The 27,811-nt window shown below is 43.8% G+C and overlaps 1 protein-coding gene across 1 annotated transcript in view; it reads right to left on the bottom strand.

Annotated features, from left to right (window-relative positions):
- The window catches only part of SAMD12 (sterile alpha motif domain containing 12), a 223,624-nt gene that overhangs the window by 154,378 nt on the left and 41,435 nt on the right, over positions 1-27,811 (bottom strand). The window contains exon 3 of the mRNA XM_063131091.1: positions 9,626-9,755. Coding sequence (XP_062987161.1) covers positions 9,626-9,755 — 130 coding nt within the window. The remainder of the gene's footprint in view (positions 1-9,625; positions 9,756-27,811) is intronic.

Consider the following 27,811-nt stretch of genomic DNA (forward strand, 5'->3'; position numbering starts at 1 on the left):
CATAATTTGTGGATCGGGTGCAGAGCGGATCGGGGAGTCCGTGCACAGCCCTAGTGGAAATATGTATTAATAGATTTATCAGTGGAGGCTGGTGGCTCCGATTTCAGTGAGGCTGTGAATCCAATCTGGGTTTCAGTCAGAATCAGCCAGAGCTATAAAGGAGGTATCCAAGGTGCTGAAACTGTTTGGGGGATAGGGTTAAGGACCTTGGACAGCTCCTTTAGAGTTCTGGCTGGTTCTGACTGAAACCCAGAAGGAGTCACAGCCTCACCAAAATCAGTGCCACCAGCCTACACTGATATTTATTGCATGGAGCAGCATGTGAGCTCCTACCTACATTCTGAAGCAAAATAGCCCAAATGCAGGTTTACCACCTCCGTGAGAACCACATCTTGGCCTCTTGCCAACACTGAGCTCTACTCAAAGAGAACTTCAGGAAGTTAGGAAATCAGAAATTAGAAACGCAAATGGAGTTCTCAACGTTTGATGCAAACAAGGAAAATTAAAAATTCTAGCTAGAGTCTTGTGGGACACTGTGTGTATGCATCTTAAAAGAGAACCCACACAGAAATATTTTTGGAGTTGTAGGTTCCCAGCTGCTCTTGCCTTACAAAGGGTGCTGGATGAATATCAGCCTTCTACAGATATTTTAAGGATCTGGTAGGACCAAGGGGCAATATCCAATGCAGCCACTGTGCTAGCGGGAATGACAGCTAATGCAGCGGGAACCGCTGGTTCTGACTAGCCAAACAGGAAGCTGCCTGAAATGACCACTTCCAGAACGGGACTTGTTTTGGCTAGTTTCCTAGGCTGTGATAGCTTGCCCTTATGCCAGCAGTGCTAGTGCAACGTGTGTAACCCTGGCTGCCCAAGATGAAAGACTTCCAACCATAGTCAAGGAAACACCTTCCTCGCTCCAAAGAGATGTTAACCTTTTGTTTTGAAAAAAGAAAGAAGTGCAGAACCTGAGCTTCATGCACCAAACCCAGAATCGCACTTGACACATGCATGTGTTTTATTGCTCGATGCCACCGAATTCTCCCACTTCAAATTCGGCACTGTGACCCCAAGAAGATAAAAATGGGTTCCATGCCCATGTCTGCTCCATCCTCTGGTTTCTTCTACAACAAACAAAACTATGTCCCTTTCCAATGACGCTAATGGCAGCTGTGTAGGGTGTTTGCGGATTCTCCTGCACCCTGAAAATTCCAATCCGCAAGCGGTGCACACCACTTGCAGAACAGAGATTCACCACTTCTGTGAATGACTGGAAATCAGTGAAAATTATGGTGACCATATGAAAAGGAGGACAGGGCTCCTGTATCTTTAACAGTTGCATAGGAAAGGGGATTTCAACAGGTATCATTTGTATGCATGCAGCACCTGGTGAAAGTCCCTCTTCATCACAACAGTTAAAGCTGCAGGAGGGCCTTTGGGCTAGGCTGACCATGTGGAAAAGAGGACAGGGCTCCTGTATCTTTAACAATTGCGTAGAAAAGGGAATCTCACAGGTGTCATTTGTATGAATGCGGCACCTGGTGAAAGTCCTCTTCATCACAACAGCTAAAACTGCAGGAGCCCTGCCCTCTTTTGTATCTAGCCACTCTAGCTTTTCTACCAAGTTGTTAAAGATACAGGAGCCCTGTCTTCCTTTTCATATGGTCACCCTAGTGAAAATGCTCATTTCTGGAATGGAACAGGGCTGGTAGAGCTCGTATAAGGCAGCTCCACTGACCCGTCCTGATCGAGAAAGTAAGGTTTCTGCTTGTTTCAGGGTTTCCTCTAGGAAGTGCAAGTGGTGAGTCCCACTTACGCAATAGGATCTATGGGGTGCCATAGAATCGGCAGGGGCATAAGAACCCCATTATATTCTGCCCTAGACTGGTCTTGAGAATGATTCAGAAGCTTTTACTCACTTAACTCAATTCAAATCATAGGGTGTACAGACTTTGGCTCAATTGCACTGATAGCCTATCAGGTTCTGTGCTCAAGTCAAGGTGCTGGTTATTAACTTTAAAGCAGTCTTGTAAATAGGTCCACAAAAGTTACTAGTCTGCAAAAGCTTTTATGACCCTGCCAAGGGGCTGGTAGTTTGCATTTCTATGCTGCTTGCTTGGGAAAGGGCTCTCTTTTCTGCAACTACCACAGAAACCAAGCAGGCTGGTGAAGAGGAAGCAAGTGGTCCATCCCTCCTCTGTCAGCCTGATCGCTCATCTGCACAGAATTCCCAATCGCCTATGGCGACCAGTGTAATTGCTAAATACGAGATCTCTGCCCAGGACACTTATCTCAGAGAATGCCCTTGCATGCATGAATCTCCCCATGCAACATGAGATCTGCTGGGGAAGCTTGGCTCCGCATACTATCTAGACATAGGGTTGGATCCAGACTTAATCATACTTTGAGCAGACCTACTGAAATAAATGGGACAAGTTAGTCATGACTAACTTAAGTTCCACTGAGTTCAATGAGTCTCATGTAAGTATGACTGAATCTGGATCCAACTAGTAAACAGGCACTGCCTGGTGCATGGCACGGAGACTTCTCTGTGGTGGCACCTATCCTTGGAAATAGTCTCTGTTGGGAGGCTCAACACAGCCCGTCTCTTATGTCCTTTGCCGACAGGCTTTTTATTCTCAAAGGCTTGGCTGCAGACCAAGTCATACTTAGAGTCGACAGTTGTCATCAACTGCTGATCAGAATGGTTTTATTGCTACAATAAGTTATGCTGTATTTGTATTGCTGTTTGTAAATATTATTTTTAACAGGCTTTGTTAAAAATAATTTTTTTATTTTTAAATAAAAAATAAAAATATTTAAAAATAATTTTTTTTAAAAAAAATGCTGAACATGCCTTTGGCTATTTTTGGGAAAGGCAACAAACGCATTTTAGAAAGGAAGGAAGGAAGAAGGTTTAAACGTGTTTGTAGGTGGAAGGAGCAGGCAACTTGAAGGCGGGAACTTCAGGCCTCGGGTCCCAATCCAACCTTCTGGGTTTCCCTAGACGGCCCTTTCTCCCAACCACTAATCATTTGTGCAGATTTCCCCCCATTCTAAAAGGCTGAAATGCTTCTCCTAAGGCCTCATTACTGGCAGTAAGAGACTTAAGTTACAATATATTTGGCATTTTTTTGTATTTCGGCTCCACCCCTTTTGCCCCGCCCATTACTGAAATGCACCACCGCACCGCCCCCCCCGAGAGCGGTCATGATTCTAAGTATTCCCACTGTGAAGTCAGACAATAAAGTGGTCTGCCAAGTGATCCACAAAACTTTATTCAGTAAAGAAACACCTCTTTACACCTGAGGAGTTTTCCCCTACACTAAAACTTGGCTGACTAAACTACGCACTTGTCCTTTCAACAAAAGGGAAAGTTTTCCCTGAGCCACTTTTGCTTCAGGGAGGATTCTTCTGAAGCTAGCTGAGCTGATCGCTTCTCCTTTGCTTTCAGCTCCACCCGCTTGACCCTGCAGTGGACTCTGGGATCAGTCAACTCTAAAGTCCCTTCCTCCTCTAAGGAAAGCTGAGTTCCCACAGACTCTGAGTTGTTAGCATTCTCTCTGATAAAGTCCAGTGAAGATTCATCCCTGGCTCCGGAAAAGTTTGGGAGGATCCCCTCCCCCACTTCCTGTGTTGACCAGTAAATTTCTAGTCCTGTTTCAGAATCTGATTCTGATGGATAGCCTGAAAACCCCTTCCCCCACACTCGGAAGGACAGGCCTGATCCTGACAAAAGCTTATCCAAAATTGAATTTGGCCCTCGAGGTAAACGAGGCTCCCCATCCTTGCTGTATATGCTTAGAGACTGTGCCAATTCTTTAGAGCTGTATGCATTGTTGGATGCTTATTTCTGTTAAACTTTTAACAGAAAGTTTAACAGCTAAACTTCTGTTAAACTTTTTGTTTTTGTTTATTTGCAATCATGATGGCAGACAAGTTTGGAAGTATGGTGACAAAAATTTCTAGTGCTGTCCTCAGTTCTGAAAAACTCTTCCCAAGGTCTTTTTCTTTTCCAGACCCACTGCTGTATCTGCTTTTAAACTATTATGGGAAAGGATTCCATTTAACCGCTGCAATACTTTCCTCCTGGTCACATTTCAAACAAGCAATTTGTAGGAGACCAGTTTTCTGAAGTAAAGAGGTGTTCATTGTCAACTGGGGGGAAAAATACGGTGTGCCTTTTTTTTGAGAATGTTCCCTGCTCAAACCTTCCCCCAACACACACATATAACAGGCTGTTGTTTTTTAAAGGCACAATCCTATGCATGTTTAGACAGAAAAAAGTCCTACAACTTCCATTATGGCTGTTGGGGCATACTGAATGTTCTTCTATCTAAACACACATAGTATCCCAATCTAAATCACTCATAGCTGCTTCTAAGGCCACAGCTAGACCTAAGGTTTATCCTGGGATCATCCCGGGTTCACCCCTGCCTGAGCACTGGATCCCCTGTGTGTCACCTAGATGAACAGGTTTGACCCCTGGACGATCCAGGGATAAACCTTAGGTCTAGCTATGGGCTAAGAGTCAAACTAGACATGATGTTAATTGCAAGAATGCAATTAATGCACATCGTTTTGCTATGTAAATTGTAGGGGGACCATGGAGAAGGGGCGTTTAACACTCTCTCCCCCTGCCAGAAAATGTCTGACCAGAAACAATGCTTTTAGCAGTTAAAAATAGGTTACAAATTAAAAATAAATGGGGACCAAACTCTAAGCAAACATAGCTACAGTGACAAACGTATTAAGATGTATCTATTGCAACACAAACATTTTGATAGTTGTGGGGACAGAGAGGATCTTCTGCATCAAGTTTCAGTTCTCTGAATAATTTCAGTTCTTTCCCAAAAGCCTGGTCCCATGACAAGAGAGTCCCCAAAAACCAGACACACACACAAAAAATGAAATCAGCATAGTAATTTGTCTGCAAGCTCCCCCTAGAGGAACTGGAAATTACTACATGTCTCCAAAGCATTCGTATGGAAAGCCCAATGCGAGGGAGAAATGACATCTTTTATTTCTCTCTCCCCCCCCCCCCCCCCCCGGGTTAATAAAAGGGCTGCTTCACGCATAAAGATGATCTCACTTGATTACTCAGCATTTCATGACTTGAATATGTGAACTCAGTGAACTGAAAAGCATAGCTCCTGAGATGTGTGTAGGTGTGGGCTGGGGGTGATGATATGGAATCCTGTGGTGTGTGAAGGCTCATTAACGTACGATCTAATTGGGCCCAGATTCCCAAATATTTAGAGATGAATCTCTGTTGCTCACATTCAATGAAACTGTTTCAGGGAATATTGGTAAATAGGGATGCTTGAGGAATTTGATCTGCAGAAATTCCCAAATGAAACCACCTGATTTGCGCCCCTCAGTCTAATGCATGGATCAGAACCTAGCTATACATCCCATTTTGCACTTCTCTGAAGGTTGCTATGCAGTGCGTGGCAATTTTCACATATTAAAACACAGATTAAAATATGTATTTAAATATGTTCTTGATTTCTGTAAACCGCCCAGAGAGCCCTGGCTATGGGGGCGGTATATGAGTGTAATAAATAAATAAGATTGATTAAACAATCACAGATTAATATGGAAAGAATGGAATTATGGGTAGAAACATTCAAAGTGGCATGGGCCAGGAATAGACAGATTCGTCCATCCTTGTTGGTATACCAATGGTGGACAGACAACAACCATATTTGACCACATCACACCAGTCTTCTTCCAGCTTCATTGGCTGCCAGTCAAGGTCCGGGCCCAATTCAAAGTACTGGTATTAACATTTAAAGCCCTAAATGGCTTGGGGCCAGGCTATCTGAAGGAACGCCTCCTCCCATATGTACCTGCCTGGACCCTAAGGTCATCCTCAGGGGTCCTTCTCTGTGAGCCCCTGCCAAAGGAAGTGAGGCAGGTGGCTACCAGGAGGAGGGCCTTCTCTGCTGTGGCACCCCGGCTGTGGAATGAGCTCCCTAAGGAAGTTTGCCTGGCACCTACACTATATTCTTTTAGACGCAAGGTGAAGACCTTTTTATTCTCTCAGTAATTTAACAGTCTATAAATTAATTTTAACTTTGCTGTTTTAAATTTGTATTTTAACTTTGTATTTCTGTACTGCTGCTTTTATCCTGGTTGTGCTTTTATATTGTATTTTATATCATGTTTTTATACTGTTTGATTTATACTTTGAATGGTTTTAATTTTGGGGAACTGCCCAGAGAGCTTCGGCTATTGGGCAGTATAGAAATGCAATGAATAAATAAATATTCATTGGCTTCCAATTCACTTCAGAATCCAATATAAACTTCTCCTGTTAACCTTCAAAGCTTTTCACGGTCTAGCTCCTTCCTATCTCTCCTCTCTCATCTCACACTATTGCCCCGCTCGTGCTCTTCGCTCCTCTGATGCCATGTTTCTCGCCTGCCCAAGGGCCTCTACTTCCCTTGCTCGGCTTCGTCCATTTTCGTCTGCTGCCCCTTACGCCTGGAACGCTCTTCCAGAACATTTGAGAACTACAAGTTCAACCGCAGCTTTTAAAGCTCAGCTAAAAACCTTTCTTTTTCCTAAAGCTTTTAAAACTTGATGTTGTGCAGACTTCTACTGTTACTTTCTACTGTTAGTTTTTCCCTACCCTGTGCCTGCTTACCCTTCCCTGTACCTGTTTGCATTCTCTTCCCCTCCTTATTGTTTTACTATGATTTTATTAGATTGTAAGCCTATGCGGCAGGGTCTTGCTATTTACTGTTTTACTCTGTACAGCACCATGTACATTGATGGTGCTATATAAATAAATAAATAATAATAATAATAATAAATATTTGTCATTTGAGGTGCGGAGCTGCCTTGGGATGAGATGCTCTCTGAGTTCTTTGCTGGTAGAGCTCAAAAATCTGAAGTAGCTTCCTTGTGTTAGTTAAAGGTTGTGCAATGGACCCAGCATAAGCTCTCAATACCTTCGGGCAGCTGCCCGGGTCCCAGCACCACAGCAGTTGGCCTCCATTGCCAAGACCTGCCCTAAGCCTCTCATACAGGCCATTGGTTCTGCAAACCGCTATTTAAAATTTCCCGCAATGCTACAGAACAATCATAGGAAGAGTGCATTGTGGGAAACTTAAACTGGTGGCTCAGAGCTGCCAGGCAAGTCTGTGGCTGGGGACCCCTTGCCACAAGGACCTGGCCCTCATCAGAGGGCACTTTCCCAAGCATCCCCTCAAATCTGAGGCCAGCTCTGCTGTGTAGTACTACGGGAGGGTGCAGGTCAGAGATTCTTGACAGTGGCCCACTCTGGCCGACATGCTGTAAGCCAAAGGTGTTAGCCTCAGGCCCACAGGACAAATCTGGTACACCTGAGGTCCCAACCTGGCCCTCTGACATCTCCTTACCCTGGCCACATCCACTTTTCCTCCAACCACCAACCATTTTTGGCTTCCTGGCATTTGTGCAGGTCTTTCCCCATTCTAAAAGGTTCAACTGCCTCTGCAAAGACATAGCAACTGGCAGTAAGAGCTTTAAGCTACAATATGCTGATTCTTTTATTTTATTTTGTAATTTCTGCCCCACTCCTTTTTTCTTTGGCTCCAACTCTTAATTTTAATTACTGGTTGTTCAGGTCCTGCCCTTTTCCTTTAGCCCCACCCACCTCTGGAACGTGGCCTCCAATGTCTCCAACACTGAATTTGGCCCTTGAGCTGAAAGAAGTTCAACAATCAGCTGTGTTGGTTGTTGAACCAGAGCCATGCGCACGCACAGGCACTAAACGTTCTTTTTAGCAAGTGCTCCCCGCAGCAAATTTTGAGTGCAGTGTGGAGGTTTAATTGAGAAGCTGCCCCAGTGCTTCTCCACCACCATGAGTTGCCCCACAAGACGCCACTGCTCATGTCCCAAAGTCAGGGCAATTGAAAAAGCAACTTGTGGACTGATTATGGAGAGAGTGGGAGAAGGAGAGCATAAAGAAGCATTCAGCCCATTCTGGATGGGGTTGGACTACTCAGTATCCAAAGGCCCGTCTTCTTCCACATGAATCTGCTCTATTGGTAAGATGAATGTCTGGGTCCCTTCTCTGATGGTGGGGTACCATAAGACCTCTGGGTAGGTTACCAAGGAAAGGTCTTTCCAGTAGGAGCATCTAATTTATGAACTGATCTCCCCAGAGTGCCTTGCAAACTTAACGACTGTTACGTCTCCAACATAGACCTGGTTACTGATCTAGAACTTCTGAAATGCTATATTACTACTTTTACTTATTTATTTGTATCTGATATGCTGGATGTGTTGTTGTTGTTGTTGTTGTTGTTGTTGTTTGCTTCAGTTTTTGGTCTAAAAATCGGTTTTGTAGATTATATTTTTGCATTTATGAACTATTGATCTTAAATTTACAAGCCGCCTCTGTCAGAGCTGCCTTTGCTACTCCCTCTACAGCTGACGAACCCAAAGAGCTCTTGTCATGGATTTTGGGGGATTGAAAAGAGACAGGATAATCCTTGTCTGGTGTATTATTCAAAAGGGCAAGTTAATCCTGCTCAGATTTTCCAGCTAGGTTTTATAACATGATTTGCAACAGCGGAGTGGAAGCATAGCTGTTATAACACCAGCTTTTCCATGGTTTTATAAAATTATTCCCTTTTGAGATTACATCCATTAGATATTCTTTTTAAACACAAATTGAGGGGAATGATGTACACAACAAGGATAGGTCTCTTGTCCCTTTAAGACTCCAAAGACTCCTGTCCCTTTAACCCACCATTGACTATTTAACCCACCGTTGATTATCGTGTCACCCGAACCCAATCATTCTTTATCCTCTCCTGACCTTACACTGCTCAACATTAGACAAATAATTGCATATACAGAGCTCACTTGTAAAATTAGTAGGGGTGTGCACGGACCCCCCGCTCCGCCCCGCGGGCCGATCCGAAAATTTCGGATCAGCCCGCTCCGCGCCGCTCCGCCCATACTCTGGTCCTCTTCGCCGCGGAGCTCCGGCTCCGAATTGGAGCTCCGCAGTGGAGGGGAGTGGCGCCAGGTAAGGCCGGGAGAGGAAGGTGGGAGGTTTACCGGGCCCTGCCGCCATCGCCGCCCATGCGGCGACGGCGGCAGAGCCCGGTAAGGGACCAAGGGAGAGGGGGGCCTTACCTGCTTCCGTCCGCGGTCCGTCGGCGTCTTCAATTGAGCCCGCGGTTCAACCAGGAAGTCTGGGCAAGCGGCCCAGACTTCCTGGTTGAACCGCGGGCTCAATTGAAGACTCCGAAGGACCGCGGACGGAGGCAGGTAAGGGAGAGGAGGGCGGGGGGGGTTACCAGGCCCTGCTGCTGTCGCCGCATGGGCGACAGCGACAGCGGCAGGGCCCGGTAAACCCCACTTACCTTTCCGGCGGAGCTCCGGATCGAGGCGAAGGATCCGCCTTCACCTCGATCCTCTTCGCCACGCTCCGCCGGCCCCCCAATCCTCTTCACCTCCGCCTTAAGGGCAGGCGAAGCCCCCCGCTCCACTTCTAATTTGCCGGTCTGATTAGAAGCGGAGCACATCCCTAAAAATTAGCCACTCAAAGACAGTAGGCAAAAGAAATGGAACACACATACACACACATTCTAAAGTGAAATATGTTTGATATTTCATACTTTACCAGTTATGTCATGCTGTTTGAATGACTCACTGTAGATTTGATACTGATTTGGGCAGTGTTTCTTCAACCATTTGCACACATCCTGCTGGGTCCACAGGGCCACTGGTTTGGTCAGTTTCACGATATTAGACTGGAAAGACAGGACAAGGAAACAGCATTTAGACCGGGTATTTTCTCGCGCTTGGTACAATCTCATGTATTCTGCGCATCACTTCATAGCAGGATGCTCTGTCACAGTCTTCTACAGCTGGAGGCATTCCACTTCGCACAAAGAAGTCAATAATGAAGGGTTATTATTCTGACACTTTTCCATATGGTTTGCAATTAATAAATCAGCACTTACAAGCAGAGATATCAGAGATATTTCAGTTTAGTGGCAGGTGGGAAAATATCATCAAAGAAAATTCAGGTAACAATTGGGATGATCACTGAACATGACATGCTGTTTCAATTAACGCCTTTTAAGCAGTAAAGTAAATGTGGCGTCTGCCCCCCGACAATAGATCCCGAAAACTCAGCCTTTCAGGATCTAATTACAGTAACATTAATGGTCTTGGCCCCTTCTCAGAATGCTTGGCTAAAAATACTTGGCAAACACTGCATTTGGGGGAGCACTCTGGTCTGTGACACTCTTTGGGGGCTCGAACAATCAGATTCCCTCACTGATGGTCAAAATCTGTAACAAATGCTTGCAAGTCACAAGCTCATCCTGGCTGCGATACACTTGGCACTCAAAGGAAAAAAGGCAATGCCCTTTTGCTTTTTCCAAAATAGGCTAGAAATAGCCACAACGAAATATTGCTATTAGGGCTGTGATATCATTGTGTGTGACGAAACAGTTAACAGCGCCTGAAAGACGATAACCAACAATTGTTCAAATAATCAACTCTGCACAGCATTGGTTATTTGTGTTGGTTATTTCAGCCAAATAAGCAACCGTGGTGTGAAAATGTCCCGAAAGACGACACAATAATCAACCGCTGACAATTTAACCCATTGTTGGTTATCATGTTGTCCAAACCCAGTCTCATTAAATGAAGTCACTTTTTCACATTGTCAATTGAAGAACTGATTTGGGGTGATCTGGGTTATTTATTTGGCGACTTGAAGAATTTAATTGGGGTGATTTTGGTGGGTAGCGGGTAGTAAATTTACTGAAGGTACCTTGATTTGGACATAAAATTATTTGGTGTGCTTTCGGTGAAATTTAAATTTTAGCATTATTTCTGAGGTTGCATCCATGTATATGAATTAGCATATATAAATGTTATGCTATTTTGTGCCCTCTTTCTTGGCCATGCACTTCCTCACTTCCACACAGAGGAGGGCCAGGATCTCTTCTCGATCCTCCCAGAGTGCAGGATACGGAATACCAGGCTCAAGTTAAAGGAAGCCAGATTCCAGCTGGACATCAGGAAAAACTTCCTGACTGTTAGAGCAGTGCGACGGTGGAATCAGTTACCTAGGGAGGTTGTGGACTCTCCCACACTAGAGGCCTTCAAGAGGCAGCTGGACAACCATCTGTCAGGGATGCTTTAGGGTGGATTCCTGCATTGAGCAGGGGGCTGGACTAGATGGCCTTGTAGGCCCCTTCCAACTCTGCTATCCTATGGTTCTATTATTCTTTGTGATCGCCCTATTCCCAAGTTACATAAGAGCACTTTGAAGCACCAACACTTGTGTACAGAAATAGACCAGCAGCCTGTGCAGTTGCTTAAGAATGTTAAAAATGTTGAAATCCATGAGTAGTCAAAGAAAAGACAGAAAGTCCTGAAAGACATTCATGAGCATAACACTGCTTGGCAGGGCAGGATCATTCTATTCTGAAGATTAAAACCACAGACCAATGAATAATTACCCCTGTGCACGCAAGCATATATTTTTCCCAGTACCTGATCCAAAAATCTACACCGAAATGATGCATCCAGCAACTACAGGAACAATCTTCTCATTCTTAAACTGAGCACAGGCACCTGAGCACTGCAGAAGGAAACACAGTCTCTCCCCATGCTATTTCAGAAATCGTCTCTTTACAAAACAAAACCACACCTTCCTGAGAATCAGTGCTGGATAATATAGGTTTATTGTCACAATAAACAGTAGGAAGTGGCCAGCAACTGAATACATTACTGAGGTTTGCCAAAGCAGACAGATTTAATCATGTATAAGGCCAACATTTGCAATCATATATACAGGCCTCAATCTGACTTTTGCAGAAATATTTGCAACATTGCCTCTATGTACACTATTGAAGTATTGCATAAGAACATAAGAAGACCCCTCTCATGGTTTCACCTCTTTCTAAGGACAACTGGACATGGGGGAGAGACAGCTAAAAGCTTCCCAAACTCATCCAGGAGAATCATTCTCCCTGCTGCTGTAATGATACCACCACTGTTACCACTGCTGAAATTCAAAGTACTCCATCCATAATTATCTCTAAGTTACAGAGCCATCTTACACATGACATTGTGTAGTCCCATCCTACACAATAGGACTGCTTCCATTGAGCTTTTTCCCACATCAGTGGGTATAGGATTGCAACTGTAACCTATTATGGAAGCTTAGATAATAAGCAGTTCTGGAATTAGACTTTCCAGTTAAACCAGTCATTCCGTAACACATTATTGCTTGAAGCAACATATTTCAGAGGACAAACCATGCAAGACAGATAATTTACTATGACGACAACTAACAAACAACCAGCTTTAATTTCTTGCATTGTATAACGTGTGTTGCCTTTAAGATTCGGCCATTAGGTTTCTGCTATGCTAGCTCAGTCCTTAATGATATGTCACTTCTCATTACTGTCTCCATTTAATATATATATATATATATATATATATATATATATATATATCAATGTTTTCCATTTTCTCTCTATTAATTGTATATACCTGTAAATTCTGCAACTCAGCTAAACAAGAAAAACTGTCCAAAGCCATCATAAGCAAACATTTCTTTACCTACATACAATCAAGGTTATTTGTAGCTCTGGGCTATGCTTCTCGCCTTGAATAATTATTATCTGGGTCTCCTACATCAGATTTGTATATGGATTTAATTGTATCCTTTTTCTGCAGAGAGATTCCAGACAACTTGGTCACACCTTTGGGGTGTGCAGCTCTGGATTCAGTATTTTAAAATCACTTCTCTTCAGCCTTCCCGAACTAGCATTATGGAAGGACTCGCCTCATCATCAACCCTTGGTGTTCTGTATGACCTCATCCTAGACCCAGCACCTGTTCAGAGCAGGGTACCTTCAGGGAGTTGAGCCCAGCTCTTAATACCTACAGAGATGGACTTGCCATGTGGATTCTGGTAACAACTGGTTCATGAAAAATTGCTGGCCACCTTGCAGACAGCGGATTCTATCCCAGCCACAATGTTTAGCATTACTTATCACATTGATCACTTTGTGAGTCTCTATGGTCTTAGCTAGACCTAAGGTTTATCCTGGGATCGTCCCAGGATCATCCCTGTTCATGTAAACGACACACAGGATATCCCGGGAGCAGGCAGGGACGACCCCGGGACGACCCCAAGATAAACCTTAGGTCTAGCCAAGGCCTATGTCTCCCATTCACCAGGAGCATCAGGGCCTGGAGGATTCAAGAAGAGATGGAGGAGATTCATGCCTTTACAAGATCAGGCCTCTAGAAAAATATCTTTAAATTAGATCTTCTGTAACTAATCTTGAGTAATCAGATGTGATTCCGGCAGGCCTTCTGGATGAATTTTAAACCTAAGATTGTTATTTTGATATTGTATCGCTGTTATATGCTCTTTTAATCAGTGGTATGTATTGTATTGTTGTATTTAATGTTGTTCCCCGCCTTGATCCAGAGGGAGAAGTGGGTAAGAATATATTATTAACAACATAAGAAATGCCATGCTAGATCAGATCAAGGGTCCATTTAGTCCAGCACTCTGTTTACCCAGTGGCTGACAAGCCATCAGCCAGGGACCAACAAAGCAGGACATGGTGCAACAGCACCCTCCCACCCATGTTCCCCAGCAACTGGGGCACATAGGCTTACTGCTTCGAATACTGGAGATAGCACACAACCATCAGGGCTAGTAGCCACTGATAGCCTTTGCCTCCAGGAATTTATCCAACCCCCTTTTAAAGCCATCCAAATTGGTGGCCATCACTACATCTTGTGGTAGTGAGTTCCATAATTTAACTATGCACTGTGTGAAGAAGTGCTTCTTCTTATTTGTCTGGGATCTCCCATTAATCAGCTTCATGGAATGACCCCAGGTTCTATTTTTTTGAGAGAGCGAGAGAAATGTCTCCCTATCCACATTCTCCATACCATGCATAATTTGGAACACCTCTATGGTGTTTCCGCTTAGCCTCCTTTTTTCCAAGCTAAACAATCCCAGCTGTTGTAACCTTCCTTCATAGGGGAGATGCTCCAGCCCCTTAATCATTTTAGTTGCCCTTTTATTTCCTGGACATCTGGAAGAAACTCTGCTGCAGCATTAATGGGAATCCCACACCACAGTTCCACCCTCATTTTACTGGGGTGAGACAAAACAGAGGGGACGCTGTTGCAAGGACTGGAGCCCTCAAACATGGTAGCCCATCCTCCATATTGCGAGGAGACTGGGACTCCTAAGAACAGCACTCATCAAAGCGTTTCCACCCTCCACCCTGAACACCATCTGTTGCCTTGCCGCAAAGCGGTGGAGAACGCTCCCAATTATTTTCCTTGTGGATGGGACAAATTATTGATCCATTTCAGATGGAGGAGTAAATACTTAAAATCTTGCTTCCAGCCTCTTCTCCATTTCAAGGTTTGCCAAATCTCTACTTTAAATCAGACATGATTTGCTGTACCTCTGTATACAGTGGTGTCTAGTTCTTTGGGGGTATCATCATCATCACTATCATCACCATACATAGCTGTTTAAAATTCCCCCCCACTATTCATGAATACAGCTGCTGCAAGGCAAAGCTTTATACAGCTGCTTTGAAGTCATCATCACTGTGAATATCCGAAGGAGATGAACAATTTCAAGTTAGCATTTTTCTTCTCTCGCTAGGCCCATTATGGACACCACGGAAAGGTTATAAACAAGCGGTCATGCCACAGAAAGTCTATGTTTTCAACAGCGGGCAAATATATTTTCAAGATCACTCCCATTTTCTGCCTAGCATGAAATCCCCTTGTTCAGTTATCTTGAACTATCAACTGTTTCCCTCCTTTAGATTTAATTTCTTTATAGGATTAAGAGGTGAAGCAAAAATGTAATCAGCAAGTTTTATATATTTATATGAAGTGGTCACGTCCTGTTGTGTTACAGTCCTGGAACAAGATATTCTCAGAAAAGGCAAGTACTAAACATTATATATTCTTTCTCTTTCTCTCTCTCTCTCTCTCTCTATCTCACATCAACACAGTTTCTATCAACAATATAGGAAGAACAAAATTCAAAAGTGACATCTATCTTTTAATACTTTTATTATTTTCTACAAAAGCAGAACACATAAGGGAAGGGGAAACAATACAGATTACACCACTTCACACCTATCACATCCAATAAAAACACATATATGTAAGGCTATTCACTATTTGAAGCAGACTTCCATCAGACGATGACTGTCAATTATTACTAGTCAGCTCAGAATTACATAAACATAAAAAAGAGAAAGAAACCCGCAGATAAACACAAGTTATATATAGAATCCACATACAAACAAATCATTCTTTTGCAATTCTTGTATATACTCTATCAAAGGTCTCCAGTTCATAGCAAAAGTGATATCTAAAGAATTAACCATGTCCATGCTGACGGCAGCTCTCAGAGTAATAGCTAAAAGCTGGAAAACTGCAGAACTTCTAATTCAGAAGTCTTGGTACATGGAGTTGTGGCAAACAGCTATAGCAGTAAAATACTTACCAAACGTAAATAGCTAAAGGAAAAGTCAAAATATCTGATTTTTATAAATATGGCAATTTTTCTGTGTACACATATCAGCAGGGCCGGCCCTTCCATTAGGTGGCAGATGCTCGGATGAGGTATTGGAGGAGACAGCTTTTTTCCTCACGGTGTGCCCTATGCTCCCTTACTTAGGCTGCTATCTTCGGGTTCAATGGAGGAGGATGTTCCATCACTAGTGTTGAAGAAACACTCTAGTCAGCTTTGTAAATGAAATGGGAGAGGGCGCCATCTTGTTCTTCACCTCAGGCAGCAAAATGCCTTTCTTCAGTTTAGGGGAAATGGACTATATGAAGAACCATAAAGAAAACCTCCAAGCAACCAATCACAGTGGATGCTGGTGGCTCCGATTTCAGTCGGGCAGCGAATCTGCTCCAGGTTTCAGTCAGAACTCTAAAGGACCTATTCAAGGTATGGGGTATCCAAGCACCTTGGATAACTCCTTTAGAGTTCTGACTGGTTCTGACTGAAACCAGGAGCAGATTCACTGCCCGACTGACATCGGAGACACCAGCCTCCACGAGTCAAAAGATTCCGCCTATATTTTTTGTCTGTAAAGGCGAAAAAACATTATGGGCGCAATCCTGCAGTCTCTGGACAGCGTCCCAAAGACCATAGTATTTCTCAGATTCCCCCCTCAAAAAACCATAGACACTGCTACGCCTTCGTGAGGGGGGCTTCAAGATCCCATCACTCCCACCACAGCTGCCATGGAAACAATAGCAGCACCTGTTTTCCAAGGTCGCAAAAATGGCCTCAAATGACCTCGCACAGACAGAAAAGGGAGCATTCTGAAGCATGGGGAGGAGGAGGGGGAAGAGAGATACCAGGATCTGCAGTATCCTATGGCCTCTCCAGCTCTGTCCCCATCCTTGGTAGCATGACTCCTCTAAATCGGCTCACACGCCAGTCTAGAGGAAAACGTTTTTTTGTTTGTTTTTAAAAGGAGGATGAAGAGGCAAAAAATGCCTCTGGCAATCTTCCTGCCCTGCTGTCAAGAGCCCGACAGGCAATGGAGGCCCAGCTGGCATGGAGTGCTTTCTACCAACTCCGGTTGGTGTCCCAGCTATGCCCCTATCTGGACAGGGATAACCTAGCTTCAGTTGTCCATACTCTGGTAACTTCCAAATTAGATTACTGCAATGCCCTCTACATGGGGCAGCCTTTGAAGACGGTCCGGAAGCTGCAGCTTGTGCAGAATGCGACGGCCAGATTGATAGCTGGAACAGGGAGGTTTGAGCATATAACACTGATTCTGGCCCACTTGCATTGGCTGCCTATACGTTTCTGAGCCCAATTCAAGGCGCTGGTTTTAACCTATAAAGCCCTACATGGCTTGGGACCACAATACCTGATGGAATGCATTTCCCGACATGAACCTACCCGTACACTGCGCTCAACATCTAAAGTCCTCTTTCGAGTGCCTACTCCAAGGGAAGCTCGGAGGATGGCAACAAGGGAGAGGGCCTTTTCGGTGGTGGCCCGACTGTGGAATGATCTCCCCGATGAGGCTCACCTGGCGCCAACATTGTTATCTTTTAGGCACCAGGTCAAGACTTTTCTCTTCTCCCAGGCATTTAACAGCATTTAACAACGCTAAGTTTGTTTTCTAACGGACCCCAGAACTGTTGTTTTTTAAATGGATACTGATGTTTTTATACTGTTGTTTTTATGTTTCTGGTGGTTTTTAAATTTTGTATACTTTTTAATGTTTACTGTTTTAACCTTTGTGAACTGCCCAGAGAGCTTTCGACTGTGAGGCGGTATATAAATGTAATAAAATAAATAAATACATACATTTTTGGTGGGGCTGTGAATCCATTCAGCACCTTAGATAGCTCCTTTAACATTCCTGCTGGTTCTGACTGAAACACAGAATGGGTTAACAGCCCCACCACAATCAGAACCACCAGCCTTCACGGCTGACAGGGCACAGGGTATGTAGACGCCTCCAAGATCGGAGGCGTCATTTCCATGGCTAGGAACCCGATAGGGTTGCACCCTAAATGTATTACCCTCTCTCAACAATTCAATTTAAATTTGATGTATGTTTGTTTGGCATTGCAAATAAAAAAAACAGTTGTAAAAAGAGGGGAAAGAGGTGGAGCAGAAGGAATGCTAGTGAAAGGGAGTCCCCTTCCTCCGATTGCATCCATCGCAATGGAAGTAGCAGAGAAAAGGAAGAGACTGTCATAATTTAGGTATTCAGAATCGAAATTACTGCAAATGCAGAGATTTGATTGCAAGAGCGGGAGAGATGAAAGTGACTAATACACACTGGGATTCCTGGGCCCTGTAACTTCCTAAATTCACACCGAGGCCTGAATGGGAAGACAGTAAGCTCCCCAAACAGGAAGTACTTCATTAAAGTGGGACTACCTGTTGCGGAGGCTTTGGATCTGGTATTACCGTTTAGTAATGATGATGGTCCTCTCCTTTCCTCCTGCCCCTATGCTAATCTTTATGTCCAAGGACAGCAAAGTCAAGAATTTGCAGTGCTTCCATCAAAGAGCCCAGCACACCACTCTCTCTTTTAAAGTCTGTGTAAGAGAATTCAGGGCTTGCATGCCCGGGCTTAAATCCAACTGCACACTAGTGGAAATCCACTAGCTCATTGGGACTTTGTTCTTCTTTCCTCCCCTTGCAGCCTTCCGCGCCACAGGGAAATCTGCTTTGGAGGGTTTCCCAGCCCTCCGGTAGCAGAACTTGAGGGTGCATGGGGGGAAGGGGAGGACGAATCATCCCCTCTCCTGGCTCTGCTGACATAACTGACCCTATCAGTGGAATGCCCCAATAGAATTCAACCCTTTGTCTCTTCCTGGTTGAAGTGGCTTACTGCGAGTGAGACCTCATCTATACCAAGCAGGACATTGCACTATGAAAGTGGTATATAAAAGGCAGGAGCCACACCAAGCAGGATATAGTGGTATGAAAGCGGTATATGGTATGTGTCAATGGGGCCCTACAGTTGTCAGTGCACTTCAATACTGCTATAAAGCAGTAGTGTAGCTCCTGCCTTTTATATACCACTTTCATAGTGCAATATCCTGCTTGGTGTAGATGAGGCCTGAGTTGCTAAAGGACCTTCCAAATCTTGAAAGTGGCACTGCTGTTGCTCATATGGGCTAGCAGCAATTGGAATAAGGATATTCTGACCTCACACAGCTTGTAGTTGATCAGTGCTCTGGTACAGAGCACCAAGAGCTACCCTAAGAAGCCTGTTGACCTTGGCAGAAATCCAGGAGTTGAGTACTATACATAGGTTAGCATTATACACAGGATAACATCTTTCTTTCTTTCTTTCTTTCTTTCTTTCTTTCTTTCTTTCTTTTTAATATGGAGACATCACATACAAAAGAATCAAGTACATTGGCTATTAATGTTTAAAAATGCAGTCCATTAGCAACCTTTTATAAGAAGAGAGGGCTAAGACTTCAAACCTTAAGTGTAAATATGTTCCTAGCGCTAAATTACTGCTGAAGTGTCAAGAATACGTATTAGAAGCCTCTTATGGCCTTTACGGATGCTTTAAACTCTTGTCCAGGGAAAGATTTAGGCTGTTCAGTCCTCCCCCTCAAGGACTTGTACCTTCTTTTTTAAAAGAGTCAACATCGATTCACTCTCTCTTAGGGGAGTCTTGTCTGTTGGAGTTAAAAATAGCTGCCATTTTAAAAGCACATATGTGGCTGCTTTTAAGTAGCCGAGAAACAAGGAAAATGGCCAGTTTAGGATCCCAGAGTGGAATGTCTGCTAACCCTAAAGTGCATTCTTGCTTTAGAGAAACAGAAGGGGTTTCAAAGTTTGCCTTCTCCATAATGGTAGTGGAGGCACCCCCGCCCCGTGTCGCCAACTCTGAAAAGGACATCATCTGTCCCATGGACAAAAAGGCTATGCAATAAACAGGGCCAGCTGTTCCCAGAGTAAAAAGGACACTTGGCCTAGGTGCAGAGCCTCAAGGGGGGGGGGGAATCCAGCCCTGCAAGATGCCCCCAGATTGCCATGTCTCATTTCCCCCAATTGTTTAGGGAGGGGGGGGGGTTCCCAGCATTTTTGCAGTCTTTCCGCCATGCTAAAAGTTGAAATGCTAACCCCTATCCATATGGAAAACAGTGTGTGGTGATGGATTCATAACTGAGAGGGGGGATGTTTTAGGTGGTGGGCCTAATTGTCCCCATAGAGCCCTGTACAAGCTAGATGATGTCGATGGGTGTGGTCATGCCTGCTGATATCAGTGCCCCACCACTGGCACGACAATGGGACAACAATGTACGACAATGGAACCAATGATCTAGGGAGGTTGTGGGCTCTCCCACACTAGAAGCCTTCAAGAGGCAGCTGGACAGACATCTCTCAGGTATGTTTTAAGGTAGATTCCTGCAAATGAGCAGGGGGTTGGATTCGATGGCCTTGTAGGCCCCTTCCAACTCTACTATTCTATGATTCTATGCTTTTCTCTGTGCTGAGAAAGGCAGAGTTCTGTGCCTCCCTCAGGATGGAAAAGGGACTTGGCCAGTGTCGGCTGTGTGTTGTCCCCATGGGAGCAGTATGCAAATAGACTCAGCACTAGGAGGACTGTCTACTCCACCCAGTGCTGGATGAGTCCCTGGCTTGATGTGTTGTCCCCATGGGGGCATATGAATGCACTGAGCTAACACCCTGCCATCCGCATTTCTGGAAATCAGTGACTGGAAATCGCAGTGGGAACTCCCCTGCTGGCACTGCCGATGGGGCGGGGTTAGGATTGTGGCCAAAGTCATCAAAGTTCCTCTTTGTTGTTGAGCAAGGACTATTTTACAGAATGGCACATATGTAGCTTTTGAAGCGCTGAAAGGACTGAGTGTTGAATCCAATGGCGTCATTCCACTGACAAAACAGCTACTGTCAGCAGAACAGGATGGGGAGTAATTCCTTCTACCTCTATATCCTCCAACCCCGCACTTTTGAAAACTTCTGTGGAGGGCTCAGAAGCCCTCCAGTGCAAATTTTCAGGCAGTGTGCGGGGCTCTAGGGGGACGAGAGAGAGAGAAAGCCCCACTGCGCTAGTGGATGCCCACTAGCGAAATGTTGGATTTAAGCCACAGCAATAACCATACCACAGCATTATGGACACTGCCAGTCTTTTCACTTCGAAACTAACTCCAAATGACTTCCTAAATCAGTTTCTTTTTGCATTAAGTTTGTTTTCAGAATTGTACCAATAAGACTTTCATATGGACTATTCCAAAAATAAAATTGACCACACCAAAAGCAAAACAAGGAGGGGGGAGAGTTAAATCAGCAGATTTAATATGTGACATTTAATTTCATGCTCTGTTTGTTCCATTGTGGGATGCAGACAGTAGTTATAACACGGTCTCAAAAATAATAATAAAAAAATTAAAATGATAGGTTTTGTGTTTTTCGATTGCATATTTCAGAGACAGCGACATTAGCACGCAAGTCTTGCACAAGCCCTTAATAACCAAGGAAAGTTTAAACACTGACTTTACAAGGTATCTCAACAGCTTTACAAGTGCTGCGTACAAAGCCTGCATTTCCAAGGTCAATGTATTCACCGGCATTTCTGCATCTTTATTTACTGCCATTTTCCCTCCTTACCCAAGACGTGTGTACTTGAGAATGGCAAAGAATTGAAGTAGAACGCAGGAACAGCAAACAATAATGTGTTTTACATATTGCAAGTCCAGTTTCTTAAAACAGTTTGTCAACAGACAAACCTGAGCAACCAACAATGCATCTTTGGAGCCTGGATGTGTGCTTAGATTGCAAATCTGCAGAACATGAAGTAGCTCATTCTAAAAAGGAAACTCAGACAGTATTAAAGAGAGAAAGCAAAATGTGGGCTGGATTTCTACACTGGACGGATACATTCTGGTAAGGCGTTTGAGAAAAGGTTAAGAACACCTTCAGATAATGAATTAAACATACTCGACACAACCAACCAACAAAACATGTGCCTATTGTTTATCACATTTATATTGTTGAAGCAGATGCAACATTTTGTCCTTACACCAACCCTGTGAGGTAGGTTAGGCTGAGACAGTGACTGGCCCAAAGTCACCCAGTAAGTTACATGGCTGAATAGGTATTTGCGCCAGTCAGATCATCCCACATTAAACTATAATCTAAAGTCCAACACAACTAGCAGTTTAGCAAAGGCTGAATGGGGGCTGACAGATGTACATATCAATCCCAAACATGTTTACTCAGAAGAAAGTCCCACTGAGTTCAATAGGGATTTGCATCAAAATAAGTGTGTTTTAAGACTATTTCTAGAACATTTTCAGTCTGTTGGCTAACAGTTTTTTTGTTTAGTGAATGTTTAGTGAATGAGCAGAAATGGAGAAGAAATGAGCAGAAATGGAGAAGGTACTAACATGTCAGTTAGGAAGCCAATTCAAGAATGTCCAATGGATATTGTAATATCAACATATATATTACTCAACAGTTAAAGTGATCTACGCGTGTTTATTAAGCAAACGTTTCAGTTCCCCAATTAGCTCTCTAGACTATCAGACATGACTGTTGCAGAAAAATACATCGTTGGAAAGTAACCCTCCACTCTTATGTACAAATTCAGGAAACACAAGTTGCTAACTCACAGAAAGAAAAGAAGAATTACTAATATTAAATAGTGGAGAGACATTGAGACATAGATCTCAAGAGATTACATAGGCCTGTGCTGTATGATGCACAGCTGGGTACGTTCTTACCAATTTTAAGGTACAATCTGTTGCTTCAGACCAGGTGCTAGAGGCCTTTTCCCTGAGAGTTTAATTAAATGATTGTGATGATAGTTGCATCAATTTTCTTTTAACAGTTAACCAAATCCTCGGGGGAAGCTCTCCCAAATTGGGGAATTCAGTATTAAATTCTGAGACAACAGGATGCAATCCACATGCTACTTTCATCAAAAAGTTCCTGATGTAATCCAGCTGAAAATTGTGTGTCCAGGATAGTTGTTTAAATCTGTCTTGAAAATGGCTCATATCTTATTAGGTTATCATCATCATCACCAACACATTTAAGAACATAAGAAGAGCCATGCTGGATCAGACCAAGTCTCCATCTAGTTCAGCACTCTGTTCACACAGTGGCTAAACAACTGTCGACCAGGAACCCACAAGCATGACACACAGTGCAACAGCACCCTCCCACCCATGTTCCCCAGCAACTTGTATATGTACCGCAGGCTTACTGACTCAGATACTGTAGGTAGCACATAGACAACAACATCATCTGGACACTCTATAAAATCCTGTGTTTGAGGCAGGGCCACTGCAGAACAAAACCACTCCTAGAAGCACCCCCCAAGTCTATAGGCCAAACTACATGTTAAACAAAAGCCACCAGGGGGATCCAGATTGGGACCATGGGGAAATATGAGTTCCCCTCAGGAAGCAAGTTGCAGGGGAGGGGGTTTCCTAAGGACTGTGACAAGAGAGGACGTGCTGACCTACACCACCATGCATACTGTGCTCACAATCCACATCTCTCCCCATATTCCCATCCTGGTGGCAATAGTTGTTTAAAACACATTAAATACTAAAACACTTTCAATGTAGCATGTAGTTTGGCCCTAACAGAACCCTTTCATCCCTTGGGGCCCTGACTATCAAGGTCAGGCTCCATGTCATGGCTCAAGTCCAGCTCCTCCCATTCCATCTGGATGATTCCTCCTTATCAGAGCTTGAGTCCTGTTTGAGGACTAAGCTATGGCATAAGAAGTCACCTTATGCTGTGTCGGGCCATCAGGCCATCTAGCCCAGCATTGTTGACCCTGACTGCTGACAAAGGACAGATAAAGGAAACTACTTCTTTGCACAGCACATACTTAAACTATGGAGCTTACAACCGCCAGACATCATGATGGCCACCAGTTTGGATGGCTTTAAAAGGGGGCTGGATGAATTCCTGGAGGAGAAGGCTATCAATGGCTACTGATGGCTCTGTGCTACCTCCAGTATCAGAGGCAGTAAGCCTATATACACCAGTTGCTGGGGAACATGGGTGGCTCTCCATCCCCAAAGGGCTGCATATATAGAAGATTTTTTTCAGGATACTGTGCTCAGCACACAATGTCCAGCTGCCTGCTCACTCTGTGCTTGTACAAAATTGCAGAATACATGCACAGCCCTACTTAGAGCCAATTGCTAAGGTTGCTCTCCTGAACCTATGCTTTGGCTTCCATGGCCACTGTGCTGTTAAGGGAAAACTGGAGAGAGGGAGAGAGAACTGACATGCTAGATTCTGAAGGACACAAAATTTGATTTTCTCCTTCAGCGTAATGGTCAATAAGAGCTAAAGGAAATTAACCAACTACTTTGTTGGTCACCAGGAGTCCTCAAACTCTCTTTGAGATAAGCAAATATAGACGGCAATGCTTGCCTCGTAATTCTTTGCTCGCTTAATTGGATTATTTCAGACTCAATTCTGCAAATCAATGGGAAAAACGCGAAAACAACAGGCAGAACGACAGCAGCCTGCTATTCCAACTTGAGCTTCAGTTTGGCGGCAGCTTTCGTGACACAATTCGAAAATGAAGCGTAGATTCCAAGGAACACTTGAACCAAGTTTGGCAACACAGAAGATGGAGCATAGATTAATAGCTAAGTGTTACAAAAGGCTTCAGAAACGGACGTTAAAATCTCACAGTGGAATAACAATTAGGCTAAACATTAATCTCGTTTCGTGCCGCACAAAAAGTTCCTTTGCTGCGCAGCGCACACGCTGCTTTGCTAGCAAATTGCAAAATTAACGAGAGAGCCAGGGATCGCTGCTTTTTACTGTAATTTCAAAACAATGGGCTATTCTTCACAAAGCATTCGCTATACGCACAACGGTACGATACACAAGTTTGTTCCTACAAAATGGAAATAGGCAGGGATGAAAAGCGAAGCGGCTCAAAAATAATTAGCAATCTATTCATCACATAAGAACAGGAGGGAAAACATAACCATTTAGATTCACGATTCTGATACTTGCACGGGTTTGCTGCTTCACCTGTACCATCAGGTGTCTCCCTGATGGGGGAAAAGGCATATAGAGTGCTGCCCTGACCAACGTGAAGGGTAAAGGAGTGATCCTTCACCCAGGCCTTTGCCTGGTCTGCACCTTCCACCATTAGGATGGATGCACAGCACACTAAGGAAAGGGGAGTCCCCCTGTTATCTCTGATCATTTATCATTTATTACGTAAGAACCGGAGGAAAAATTTGACTTCCAGGTAGCATCAAGGGATGAGGAGAGTTGAATCATAGAATAGTTGAATTGGAAGGGGGTTACAAGCCCATGAGTCCAAGCCTCTCCTTGATGCAGGAATCCATCTCAAAGCATACCTGAAAGATGGCTGTCCAGCTGCATCTTGAACGCCTCTAGTGTGGGAGAACCCATGACCTCCTTAGGTAATTGGTTCCATTGTCGTACTGCTCAATGGTTGGAGTAAATTTCCTAACATGTGTCTGCCCATCTGCACCAGTGTTTTGTTCCTGGTTGCAGTTGGTGAATCTACAGGCTCTAATAAAACAAACAAAAACTCCCATAAGGCTGAAGTCTGGCCACCTCTGGTCTAAGTTATTAACCAATGAACACATTTCAATAATAATTCGGAAATGCCTCGCACATCTCCAAAGCATCAACGTTTCCGTCCATGTGCCTCTGCTTGCCGTGCAATATATCTATGTGCAACAACCTATTTCCCAGGCTTCCTTTACCCATGCTAGGAGGCAGACAGCCCCAGTTCCTCCAAAAATGTGAACTCACAGCAGTAGGATGTGGTGAGGGCAAACAGCTCAGCTGGCTTTAAAAGGAGGCTAGACAAATTCACAGAAGCTAGGTCTGTCAATGGCAACTAGTCCTCATGAATATATGAAACCTGCAGCTTCAGAGGCATTATGCCATTGAATACCCGCTGCTTGATGCCACAACAGGAGAGGGGTATTGCCATCGTGCCCTGCTTCTGAAAGCCATCTGACTAGCCACAGTGGTGGACCTTTGGTTTGATCCAGCAAGGGACTTCTCATGTTTTTGAGTTTAATTTTCTACAACACTACTTAAAGAGTTGAAGGCAGTATGGGGGAAGGACAAACTTTTATAACTTTGCTATTAAGTTGTGACCACGACATTACTGAGAACAGTCGTAGAATAGGTATTTTTGTGGGATTAAAAGGCTGCATCAATCTAATCAGGCACATGTTCCTCAAGTGCATATTGAAAAGACATTGCACCTGCCTTTAACTAGCCCTTATTTACCATCCTGCCAGGTATCTACATCCAGATCCAGGGCATTTGTGAATCTGTGGCTTAATTCAGCCTCTGTGATTCATCTTCGATAAACCTCCTATTCTTAATGGACATCAAACATTTTGAGAGATAGTGGTTAAGATCCGTGGGTTTGTGACGTCTGTCAAGGAAGCTGTGTGTCCTGGGGAAGTACTTGCTCCACCTTCAAGCCCAGGTTTTACTCGCAGCTCCCAACTCAACATGATTTACAATATGTTTTGTTTTGTTTTGATGAAAGGTGCCTATAGTTATGAAATTATTATTATTATTATTATTTATTTATTTATATAGCACCATCAATGTACATGGTGCTGTACAGAGTAAAACAGTAAATAGCAAGACCCTGCCGCATAGGCTTACATTCTAATAAAATCATAATAAAACAATGAGGGGAAGAGAATGCAAACAGGCACAGGGTAGGGTAAACAGGCACTGGGTAGGGTAAAACTAACAGTATAAAATCAGAAAGGTGGAATATGGGCACAGAGGGAGGGCTTGCACATTGGAGGGAAGCAATCAACAGGTAACAAGGCTCTGGAGGATCCCCATCAGAGCTTCACAGTGTTATGGGTACAGGGAAACTTCAGCCCTCCCCACAAATGCAGTGCTTTACTCCCCACCCCCATCCGCCCACCACTGAGTAAATGGCAATCATTTATTTATTACATTTCTATACCACCCACTATCCAAAGTTCTTTGGGCAGTTCACAAAAATTAAATTATATGGGAGGCATTAAGAGATGCACATGATCTGGGATGCAAGCTGAAAAATGTCCACCCTTACTAATTCAGACTAAAGCAGTGTGGTGTAGTGGTTAGAGTGCTGAATTGAGAGTTGGGAAATACAGGTTCTAGTCCCCACCTGGCCATGGAAGCTCACAGGGTGACTTTGGGCCAGTCACAGACCCTCAGCTGAAGCTACCTCACAGAGTTGTTGTTGTGAGGATAAAATGAAGAGGAGGAGGATTATGTACGCTGCCTTGGGCTCTTTGGAAGAAAAAAAAAAGCGGATATAAATGCAATAAATAAATAAATTGCAATTATCCTCCAGGACTGCCTTGTTCCGTGTGAAAATGCCCAAAGTGCCCCTGTCTTAAGACGTTTGGTGGGAAGAAACTGGGAAGGGAGCTCACTCAGTGCTGATGCTCCAAGAAGATTTAACTAGCACCAATCTATCATTTTCATGGCTGGAACTTTTCATTTCTCAAGGCTTTGATGGGTGATTGGTGGCTGCTGTTTTTACTACATGCTCTGTTTACATTGTGATTTATTTATTTTAAAGACTGATTTCTGCTGTTGCATGTTTTAATTGTTATATCATATTTTATTGTTGTTAGAACATAAGAAGAACTGTGCTGGATCCAACCAAAGGCCTATAGAGTCCAGCATTCTGTTCCGACGGTGGCCATCAGATCCCTCTGAGAAATCCACCACCAGCACATGAGCTAGTAGCAATGTCTTCTTTATTTATTGTCTTCTTTACTATTTGATTGTAAGCCATGCTGGGAGCCTTTTTGGCTGAGGTGTGAGATAAAAATACTATAAATAAACAAACAGTAGCATCCTCCCACGGGTGTCCAAGCAGTATTCAGAAGCATACTCCCTCCAATACTGAAGGTAATATATAGCCATCATGAACAATAGCCATTAATCTCCATGAGTTTGGCTAATACCTTTTTAAAGTTGTCCAAGTTTTCAGCCCATGTTATCGAATTCCATACTTTAGCCATGCACTATGTGAAGGACAACCTTTGATCTGTGCTGAATTTCCCACCAGTCAGCTTTATTGGATGACCCTGGGGAGAAAGGTCTCCCAATCCAGTTCTCCACACCAAGTATTCCCTCCTTACTCACCTTTTCCCCACTAAACTAATAAGCCACAGACATTATAATCTTTGCTTTTAGGGAAATTGCTCCAGTCCCTTGATCATTTTGGTTACTTTTTTCAAGTGTATT

The sequence above is a fragment of the Elgaria multicarinata genome, chromosome 7 (assembly GCF_023053635.1).
Source record: "Elgaria multicarinata webbii isolate HBS135686 ecotype San Diego chromosome 7, rElgMul1.1.pri, whole genome shotgun sequence".
Taxonomy (NCBI): domain Eukaryota; kingdom Metazoa; phylum Chordata; class Lepidosauria; order Squamata; family Anguidae; genus Elgaria; species Elgaria multicarinata.